Source organism: Notolepis coatsorum (genome assembly GCF_963971535.1).
Source record: "Notolepis coatsorum genome assembly, chromosome: 2".
NCBI lineage: Eukaryota > Metazoa > Chordata > Actinopteri > Aulopiformes > Paralepididae > Notolepis > Notolepis coatsorum.
The window spans coordinates 222246184-222257733 of NC_140166.1; the positions used below are offsets into that span (position 1 = coordinate 222246184).

Here is an 11550-nt window from a genome sequence, read left to right on the forward strand (position 1 = left end):
TGTTGTGCTGTGTTGTGTTGTGTTGTGTTGTGTTGTGTTGTGTTGTGTTGTGTTGTGCTCTGTTGTGTTGTGCTCTGTTGTGTTGTGTTGTGTTGTGTTGTGCTCTGTTCTGTTGTGTTGTGTTGTGTTGATGTTGTGTTGTGTTGTGTTGTGTTGTGTTGTGTTGTGTTGTGTTGTGTTGTGTTGTGTTGTGTTGTGTTGTGTTGTGTTGTGTTCCTTGATTCCATGTGTGCCCGTGAGTCCATTAATACAAAGCAGCATCGGAGCACAATGACACATTCACAACGAATCACTGATCAATAAGTTAAGAGTATGATAATCAATGCCCTCTACTTATCACAGGCTTTGACAAGGACAGAAATCTGATATTTTCATGTTGGGGCGGACCAGACGTTTGAAGAAGAGCAGAGCTCTCTGGTCTGTGGGACAGGTGAAGTTAACCCTTTCACTACCACGCTACCAAAATGGTCAACTGTTTCACTGCGACAAATACAGAAGGTTAACCCTTTCACTGCCACACCAGAAAGGGTTAACCCTTTCACAACCGCGCTACAGAAGGTTACCCCTTTCACTACCACACTACAGACGGTTAACAGAGAGAGAGAGAGAGAGAGAGGGAGAGAGTGAGAGAGAGAGCGACCATGCTACCATGTCCTCCCTCCTCACTCCCCCCCCACCCCCCCCTCCCTCATCTTTCTCTGCCGAAGACTTTGCGATCTTCTTTGAGGAAAAAGTGGAGAACATCCGCAGCTCCTTCTCCCAACCCCCACCCATTCCAAATGCTGAATCGAGAACCTCATCCTTCACTCTGTCATCTTTCTCTCCCATTACAGAAGCAGAGACCCTGACACTGGTAACGGCAAACCGTCCGACTACTTGCCAGCTGGACCAGCTACCCTCCCCACTCCTCCAGACCATAGCACCAGACATCCTCCCATTCCTAACTGCAACCATCAACTCCTCACTCAACTCGGGGGTGGTCCCCACCTCCCTAAAACAAGCCAGAGTCACGCCGCTCATAAAAAAACCAACCCTGAACCCTACTGTCATAGGCAACTACCGTCCTGTCTCTCTTCTCTCCTTCCTTTCTAAAACACTTGAACGTGCTGTATCCAACCAACTTACTACTTATCTCTTACAGAATGACCTCCTAGACCCTAATCAGTCAGGCTTCAGGACTGGTCACTCCACAGAGACAGCCCTCATTGCGGTCACAGAGGCACTTCACTTAGCAAAAGCGAAAGGCCTCTCCTCTGTCCTGATTCTCCTAGATCTATCTGCAGCCTTCGACACAGTCAACCACCAGATCCTCCTTGCGGCCCTCGCAGGAATGGGAGTGGCTGGCTCTGCGCTGACATGGCTGTCATCATACCTCAATGACCGCTCCTACCAAGTGTCATGGAGAGGGACCCTGTCGGCCACCCGCCCCCTGCGGACGGGTGTCCCCAGGGCTCGGTTTTAGGACCCCTTCTCTTCTCCCTCTACACTAAATCACTGGGTAACATTATCACGTCTCATGGCTTCTCCTACCATTGTTATGCCGACGATACTCAACTCTTCCTCTCCTTCCCTCCCTCAGATATCCACGTCTCTGTGCGGATCTCGGCCTGTCTGTCCGACATCTCAGCCTGGATGACGTCCAACCACCTCAAACTGAACCTAAGCAAAACAGAATTGCTCCACCTGCCGGCCAAATCCTCCCCCCTAACCGACCTTTCAATCACAGTCGAGAATGCAGCTGTGACTGCGTCCCCGACCGCCAAGAACCTTGGTGTTGTCCTCGACGACCAGTTGAACTTCTCTGCTCACATCGCAGCGACGACCAGAACCTGCCGATTCCTCCTGAGCAACGTCAGAAGGATACGCCCCTTCCTGACAAAAGAAGCCACCCAACTCCTCGTCCAATCAACAGTCATCTCCCGCCTCGACTACTGCAATGCACTGCTCGCTGGCCTCCCGGCCACTGCCACTAACCCTCTTCAACTCATTCAGAACGCAGCGGCCCGCCTGATCTCAAACCTACCGAAGTCGGCCCATGTCACCCCACTTCTTAGGGACCTGCACTGGCTCCCCATTGCTGCACGAATCCGCTTCAAGGCCCTCGACCTAGCATACCGTGCGGCAAAGGGAACCGCTCCCGCCTACCTCCGGTCAATGGTCTCTAACTACACACCCTCAAGACCCCTACGCTCTGCATCTTCTGGCCGCCTCAGACCTACTCCTATCCAAGCTCCGGGAGGGTCATCAAAGAGAAGTCGCCTATTCTCAGTCCTTGCCCCACAATGGTGGAATGAACTACCCACCCCAGTTAGGACAGCCGAATCACGTCCAATCTTTCGCCGTCGACTAAAGACGCACTTCTTCAACCATTATCTGAATTAAAAAAAAAAAAAAAAAAAAAAAAAAAAAAAAAAAAAAAAAAAAAAATCTAACCCTAACTAACCGTACTGTCATGCACTTGTCCTAATAAACTAACCTACACTGTAGCACTCAACACTTTGATGAACATTGTTGCTCAGCTGATAGAGTTGTGCCCTTCCTGATGGCTTGTCGTACAGAACTTGTAAGTCGCTTTGGATAAAAGCGTCAGCTAAATGACTAAATGTAAATGTAATGTAGAGAGAGAGAGAGAGAGAGAGACAGCGACACAGAGAGAGACAGAGAGACCGACAATACAGAAGGTTAACAGAGAGAGAGAGATAGAGAGAGAGAGAGACAGAGAGAGAGACAGAGAAAGAGAGAGAGAGAGAGAGAGAGACAGAGACAGAGAGAGAGACAGAGAGAGAGAGAGAGACAGAGACACAGAGAGACCGACAATACAGAAGGTTAACCCTTTCACTGCCACACGAGAAAGGGTTAACCCTTTCACAACCACACTACAGAAGGTTAACCCTGTCACTACCACACTACACGGTACAGACTTTCTGTGGTAGTGAAAGGTTAACCTTCTGTAGTGTGGTAGTGAAAGGTTAACCTTCTGTAGTGTGGTAGTGAAAGGTTAACCTTCTGTAGTGTGGTAGTGACAGGGTTAACCTTCCGTAGTGTGGTAGTGAAAGGGTTAAAAACAGTATGGTGATCTTACCGGACTGGGACGGAGCGCCGCTCGTGGTGGTGCAGGTCAGCCACAGAACACCTGCGGAACACAAACACACCTCTGAGTCACTTACTGAGTCACTGGGAAGGAAATGAAGGTTTTTTTTAGCTAAATATGAATCATTGGACGTCAGACATGATACCATACTTGAGAGCTTGACAAATGGGCTGGGAACTAAATAAACCCATATTCAGTGAGAGAGAAAGAAAGAAAGAAAGAAAGAAAGAAAGAAAGAAAGAAAGAAAGAAAGAAAGAAAGAAAGAAAGAAAGAAAGAAAGAAAGAAAGAAAGAAAGAAAGAAAGAAAGAAAGAAAGAAAGAAAGAAAGAAAGAAAGAAAGAAAGAAAGAAAGAAAGAAAGAAAGAAAGAAAGAAAGAAAGAAAGAAAGAAAGAAAGAAAGAAAGAAAGAAAGAAAGAAAGAAAGAAAGAAAGAAAGAAAGAAAGAAAGAAAGAAAGAAAGAAAGGACAGACAGAGGACAGACAGAAAAAGAAAGAAGAAAGAAAGAAAGAAAGAAAGAAAGAAAGAAAGAAAGAAAGAAAGAAAGAAAGAAAGAAAGAAAGAAAGAAGAAAGAAAGAAAAAGAAAGAAAGAAAGAAAGAAAGAAAGAAAGAAAGAAAGAAAGAAAGAAAGAAAGAAAGAAAGAAAGATAAGAAAGAAAGAAAGACAATAATTGAGAAAAGGGTCAAGTCAAGTCAAGTGTTCCTTTATTAATCCCCTTGGAAAATTCAGGAAAGTCCACTTTATTAATCATTAGAGCGATATTAAAAGGAATAAAGAGATGTGAGTGTGTGTCAGGTTGGATCAGGCTCCGGAGAGCAGGGGAAATATTTCATATAATCTCTGATCCCAGTAATGAGAGGCTCTGTCACTGAGGTTCACATTTGATCACTCTTCAAAGTCCAGGATGAATAGAACAGAATAGAACAGAATAGAATAGAATAGAATAGAATAGAATAGAATAGAATAGAATATAAATAAAACAGAACAGAACAGAATAGAACGGACAGAATATATTCGATTAGAACAGAAAAGAACAGAATAGATTAGAATAGAACAGAATAGAACAGAATAGAATAAAATAGAATAGAATGCTAATAAATAACACAAAGTTATTGATTGGCATGTTTCCATTCACCCAATGTCACCATATTTTTAATATTTGATCACATTTCAAAGAATATACAAATAGAAGAGAATAGAATAGAATAGAATAGAATAGAATAGAATAGAATAGAAAATGTAAATCCAAATGATCTGTTTGCATATTATCACATTTTCCGATAATATTTCACTGTCAGTAAAGAAAATAAAAGAATGGCATTCTGTGATAATACACATAATATTATGTAATACAACCAGAGTCTGTCTGATGTTTGTCTGAATACATAGACTATAGATACACTGTCAACACATTTCACTTTTAACCACGCTTCAACATTAATACAATACAATTCAATAATAATGCACATTTATCTTTGGCACTATTAATGTTTGTTCCCTGAACAATATATCAAAATGCAATTATAAAATCATGTGATATAAATTGCGCAAAATGTTCATAACTCTTGTGAAGTGAGTGAGTTTTCATGGCTGATATTCAGTGTAGAATAGGATAGAATGAGGGATAACATTATGTAATACAAGTTTTTAATTGGATACACATGGTCCTACACTATAGTACTAGTATATTTGAAGTATACTATAAAAAGAATCACAAGTTGTCTCTTAAATCATACTTTCAACTTACATTTTCAAGTAACCTTTTTATATTTAACAAAATATGGGTGATATGTAATATTCACTCTCTCTCCAGTTAGTTGATTTAACTAAAAACAAGCCAAGGCAAAATGTTAGTTTAAAATATAAGTTGAGACAAATTCAGATTTTCTTTTTACAGTGCAGTAGTAGTACTAGTATAATTGTAACATACAGTACTATAATATAATTGTAACATACTATTAGTAGTACTAACATAATTGTAACAGCAGTAGTACTCATATAATTGTAACATACTAGTAGTAGTACTATAATATAATTGTAACATACTATTAGTAGTACTAATATACTTGTAACATACTATTAGTAGTACTAATATACTTGTAGCATACTATTAGTAGTACTAACATAATTGTAACATACTAGTAGTAGTACAAATATAATTGTAACATACTACTAGTAGTACTAATATAATTGTAACATACTAGTCATAGTGCTATAATATAATTGAAGCATACTAGTAGTAGTACTATAATATAATTGTAACATACTAGTCATAGTACTATAATATAATTGTAGCATACTAGTAGTAGTACTATAATGTAATGATCATAGTACTAATATTGTCCTACCTAGAAGACGCAGGGTAGCAGATTGAGGTGACATGGTGGAGACAGAACACCTGTAAACAATAAAATAATCAATCAATCAATCAATAACAAGTTCAACCCTTTCTCACTTTATTTCTGTTTCAAAACTTCTAAGAATAATCTCTGAAAATAATTCAGACTCAAAGTAGAAAAATCTTTTGAATGGGAATAAAAAAAAAGAAAAAAAGGGGGAAAGAGAGAGACAGACAGACACACAGAGAGAGTCAGAGAGAGAGAGAGAGAGAGAGAGAGAGAGAGAGACACACAGAGAGACACACAGCGAGAGAGAGAGAGATAGATAGATAGAGCAAGAGGAGAGAGATGAGAGAAAGAAAGAGAGGAGAGGAGAGAGAGAGAGAGAGAGAGGGAAAGAGAGAGACACAGAGAGACAGAGACTGAGACAGGGAGAGAGAGACAGAGAGAGAGAGATAGAGAGAGAGAGATATAGAGCGAGACAGAGACACAGAGAGACAGAGACACAGAGAGAGAGAGAGACAGAGAGAGAGAGAGACAGAGACAGAGAGACCGAGAGAGAAAGACCGAGAGAGACCGAGAGAGGGAGGAAAAGAGAGATTGTCTGCAGCTTGATCAGGCAGCAGTCATGCGTTCAGCATCTTCCTCCCGCCAGGGGGTCGATAATACACTTTAAAAAAAGAAATAACACAGTCAAGCCAGTCATGACTGAAAAGAAGAATTTTAAATCACTCTTACGGACAGTCTTGCTGAATGAAATGTGTCTTTCCTTTGAAACCCAAGATTTTCCAGGTATATGGTTTGGTAAAAAATCACTTACAAAGATGGCTATAAAATGCAGTCAATTATAAAATACAAATGATTGAAGGCAGAGTTGTTTTCTGGTTAGTCCTCAGAAAGTGTCTGGTGGAGCCCTCCTAAGAGACTCGCAGAGAAACCTCCTTAAATAACCTACCAAACACCAAACCATCACCTGTGACATCACAACAGGTGGGTGGGGCCTCGGCCGACTGGCTGGCTGGCTCGTTGACGGGTCAACCTGTGGGATGAGATGACGATGAAGAGAGAGAGACAGAGAGAGAGAGAGAGAGAGAGAGAGAGAGAGAGAGAGAGAGAGAAACAGAGATGACGAGAGAGGAGGGGGGTAGAGGGAGGATAAAGAGTGAGAGAGAAAAAGAGAGGGGGGGAAGGGAAGCAAGAGAGCGAGGGGAGGAGAACTAGACAGAGAGAGAAAGAGAGAGAGTGGAGCGATAGAAGAGAGAGAGAGAGAGAGAGAGAGAGAGAGAGAGAGAGAGAGAGAGAGAGAGAGAGAGAGAGAGAGAGAGAGAGAGAGAGAGAGAGAGAAAGAGCGAGAAAGAGAGAGAGAGTAGAGAAAGAGAGAACGATAGAAAGAGAGAGAGAAGGAGAGAGAGAAACAGAAAGAAGAGATGGAGAGAGAGAGAAGAGAGAAGAGAGAGAAGATAGAGAGAGGAGAGAGAGAGAGGATCTGCACTTTAGACAGGGTAATGGAAATTGTGCTAGATTTTCCCTTTTTTTACTAATGAATTTTAATTTTGAATACATTTTTTTTAACCTTTTTACTTACTTTTTACTTGAAATGAAATAAAACAGAAGAAGTGATAATATTGTGACAGTGATGTGTTTTTTTTTTTTTTTTAATCTTTTCCCCCCTCCTTTTTCCTCCGATTTTCTCCCATCCCAATGTTAGTCGTTATGCCAATTCCCAATCCCCTTCCTGGTCGCTGCACACTTACCCCCCACAGTCGGTCTGGGAGAGTGGAGGCTATCGCGAGTATCGCGTGCTTCCTCCGACACACGTCTAGCCAATCAACCGCTTCTTTTCACCTGGCAGCGCGGATCCTCCCTGAGAGGGCGTAGCGTGTGGGAGGACCACACTATCCCCCTCACGTCCAATCCGCGCTTAGCAGGCGCCCCGACCGAACTGTAGGAGTCGCTGTTTACAACGACCCGGACCCACCCCGCCAGCTTCTCCCACCCTCTGATACAGCCAATTGTATCAGTGCAGACGGCCAGCCAAGCTGGTGACAACCCCGGAGCTGTGAGCTGGATTCGAACAGGCGAATCGAGCTCATAGCTCCGGGGCTGGTGACGAACGCAATCTCCGCTCGGCCACCTAACCGCCTATCTGTGCATTACCTCTTAAGCCGGAGCCCTATTTTCTGAAAATCCGCCTAAAATACATACCTAAGTAAATGGAAGATTGCTCCACTTCTACAAGGTCCATTTCTGCATGTTCTTGGTATCTAGGGACATCTATGGACCTCAGTGAATGTATTCCCAGTGTCAGAAATGTTGTGTCTATTACTAGGCTAAGCTTGCTTAAATTGTGATGAAACAAAGGAGTATATGAATTATGATTTTTCTTTGCATTTTTGACAGTGAATAACACCATGCTAAAAATGACCAGACATAAGAAACTGCCACTGAGCTCATTCAGTACCTTCTTGAGATCACATGTACAAAAAATCTAAGGAAATGAATAAAGGGAAGATGATTAAACAGAAGGTTTTGTAGATACAGTACTGAATTCTGCTATCCGGACCGGACCCATGCAATTTGAATTATTATTATAGAATATAGAATGTGAGGCCTATAAATGACCTTATTATAGCCATCTTGCACACTATGGATTGCGCCAAATCTACTCTTTCCAATGGCAGAGTTCAATTTGTATTTAGTATCACCAGGCGTGCATGAAGAACAGAGAATGAAATCCACTGTATGTACAGTAAGTTTTTATTCTTGCGACAGCTCCGCCATTTTTAAACTGATTTCAAATTGGATGGTTGCTAAATGTTTACAATAGGGGAGACAAACTAACTCCGCTCCAATATATGCCAATAACGTTCAGTTTTGTGGTATATAATCCTGAGTAATAAGAGAAATTAAAAGAATTCATACACTAGTCATTTGCTTGAAGGCAGCTAGAAGCCTTTGGGAAGTGTAGTTTTAAAAAAAACGCCAACGAGAGCTCTGATGTCCTCTTCTCAAAATGACTACAATCGTCATCATTCAGCGACAAACGAACGCTAATTCAAAATGGCGGATCCCTGCGATCAAAACAACACATTTCAAAAACGAAAATCTCACTAATAACACTTTAACCTATTGGTAAACAAATGCTGAAAATATACACCATGACTGCTGTTGTGACATGGTTAGGATGTTTACTCTTGAATACGTTTGGCGGGAAAAAAAACTATTATTATGTCAGACAGTCTAGAGAGACTGATTTATGACGTGATGTCATTTGCGGTCCGGTACCGGGCCGCACGGGTGGAAGAGGTTAATACCACAGCAGAATGTAACGCAGAGACACAGTGTAACGCGTCTCTCAAATTCTGGAAAAGAGTGAAAGAACCGAATTTTAAATCCAAATAATTTCTCTCCCAACAATGAAGCTTTGGAGGGAAAAGCGGGACCGTTCTGGAGAAGGTTTAAAACGGGTTTCAACATTCCTGGATTGGGGCGACATCTTCTTCTTACCCAGATAGATTCTATGGTATATTTTCCCCCTATAGAGATGGAATGGAAAGATGGAAAGATGGAATTATCGCGTGATTTTGCGAAGCCAGCTGCTGTGTGAGGTACATTTAATCCTGCGTCTCACGTCAAGTCCTGCTGGCAGTCCCCTCATGTTGCCTGGTGTCATACCACCTTAAGTTGAGTTGTCCTCTCATGTTGCCTGGTGTCATACCACCTTAAGTTGAGTTGTCCTCTCGTGTTGCCTGGTGTCATACCACCTTAAGTTGAGTTGTCCTCTCACGTTGCCTGGTGTCATACCACCTTAAGTTGAGTTGTCCTCTCACGTTGCCTGGTGTCATACCACCTTAAGTTGAGTTGTCCTCTCGTGTTGCCTGGTGTCATACCACCTTAAGTTGAGTTGTCCTCTCGTGCTGCCTGGTGTCATACCACCTTAAGTTGAGTTGTCCTCTCGTGCTGCCTGGTGTCATACCACCTTAAGTTGAGTTGTCCTCTCACGTTGCCTGGTGTCATACCACCTTAAGTTGAGTTGTCCTCTCACGTTGCCTGGTGTCATACCACCTTAAGTTGAGTTGTCCTCTCGTGTTGCCTGGTGTCATACCACCTTAAGTTGAGTTGTCCTCAGCCCTTGTGTGGGTGAATGTAACAAATTCCTAACGTCTTTCCCCTATTATTTATATTATATATATATATATATATTATATAAATTATTATTTTCTTTTAAGTTATTTTGTGCATCACTCTGTTTTGAATTTGATGCAAATTTGCAATGCATGAGGGTCATCCTTTTGTGTTAAATGGCTGCATAAAGCAAGCATTTGTTGACTCTCATCTTGATAAGAGTATTAAAACTTGGAACTTGAAAAAGATCTGTTTAAGGTAGATAAAAAGATTTAAAAAAATATATGCGATTAATTTGCGATTAACTATGGACAATCATGCGATTAATCAGATTAAATATTTTAATCGATTGACAGCACTAGTGCGGAGGTTCACGCTATTTCCCCCCAGATCCCCTCCCTGCTGAACAGGAGCCCCGACCGACCAGTAGGAGTCGCTGTTGCAACGACCAGGACACATACTATTGAGGATGCTCAATGAACAATGAACAATAAGCAAACCATCAACACACCCACAGCACACAGACACTCACTTTAAATAAACAACACACTGTAGCACCCACCTTACCACTTTAGACACACTTTACACTTTATATTTATATTTATATTATTGGTAAGGAAATTGCACATCATTCTCATTCCTTATTGCACCTCACCACTACAATACACATTAGAAAAATACAGAAATGAGTAGTGAGGATAAACAAAGTTATGGTATATTGTGTATGTAGTGATGTACTATATTCACTGCTGTCAAGTGAATCATGTTTTTATTGTAAACTTTTAATATAAGTAAAAATAATATTCTATATTGTAATATACTAAATTATGTAAATTCTAGTCAAATTAATGGAAGAACAAATACAAATGTAAGGGGGTAGGGATCAATAAGCTAAGCTTCCCTCTACTCCTTTTTTTGGACATGCTAACCAAACACATTTCCCTTTTTTTTTTTTTGTTCTTTTTTAAATGTTTTTTTTCCTTGTTTGGTCTGACGGATCAAGACACTGTGAGTTGTTTGAAGAAATAAGAAGAATAACATGTCCAAGAAATAAACCTTTTCATTCATTCATTCATTCATTCATTCATTCATTCATTCATTCATTCATTCATTCATTCATTCATTCATTCATTCTTTCATTCATTCATTCAAGGTGGCACCACAAGCTAAGCTATACCTCACCATTTTTGTACCAGCTGTACATACTGTATATATAGATACACTGAACAATTTTGTTGTTTACACTTGTTTACGTACTTGACTTCTTGACTTTCTATTTTATACTTATTATACTTATTTTATACTATCTTGTTATTATCTAGCACACTCTCAGGAGCAACACAGAAAGAAAAATGTCATGCGAAGTATTCTGTATTCTGTATGACAACTAATAAAGAAACTTGAAACTTGAACTTGAAACATACCCCGCCAGCTTCCCACCCGCTAACACTGCCAATTGTGTTAGTAGGGACGACTGACCAAGCCGGAGGTACCGCTGACAGCTGGATTCGATCCCAGAGTCTCAGCGGTGGTAGGCGAGTGCTTAGTCCACTGCGCTACCCAGCTGCCTCCCACATTACCTGTTTTTAGTCCTTGTATGAAAAGCTCAGTCATTCAACTAGAGAAAAAAACGAATCCTATTCTTCATATTTGGAGGCGGTGGGGAGACCTAGTTATTTACATTGGGATCATGTACATTACATTACATTTAGTCATTTAACTGACGCTTTTATCCAAAGCGGCTTACAAGTTCTGTACGACAAGTCATCAGGAAGGGCACAACTCTATCAGCTGAGTAACAATGTTCATCAAAGTGTTGAGTGCTACAGTGTAGGTTAGTATATTAGGACAAGTGCATGACAATAAGGTTAGTTAGGGTTAAATATATACTGTATATATATTTTTTTATTTCAGATAATGGTTGAAGAAGTGTCTCTTTAGTCGATGGCGAAAGATTGGATGGGTTTCGGCTGTCCTAACTGTGGCGGGCAGTT

At 41.0% G+C, this 11550-nt stretch overlaps 1 protein-coding gene across 1 annotated transcript in view; it reads right to left on the reverse strand.

The window, feature by feature from the left end:
* Window positions 1–6323, reverse strand: part of coch (coagulation factor C homolog, cochlin (Limulus polyphemus)) — a 67157-nt gene extending 60834 nt beyond the window's left edge. The window contains exons 1-3 of the mRNA XM_084307714.1: window positions 6170–6323; window positions 5441–5490; window positions 3083–3133 (exon numbers count right to left, since the gene is read on the reverse strand). Coding sequence (XP_084163840.1) covers window positions 3083–3133; window positions 5441–5474 — 85 coding nt within the window. The 5' untranslated portion in view covers window positions 5475–5490; window positions 6170–6323. The remainder of the gene's footprint in view (window positions 1–3082; window positions 3134–5440; window positions 5491–6169) is intronic.
* Between the last annotated feature and the right edge of the window lie 5227 nt (window positions 6324–11550).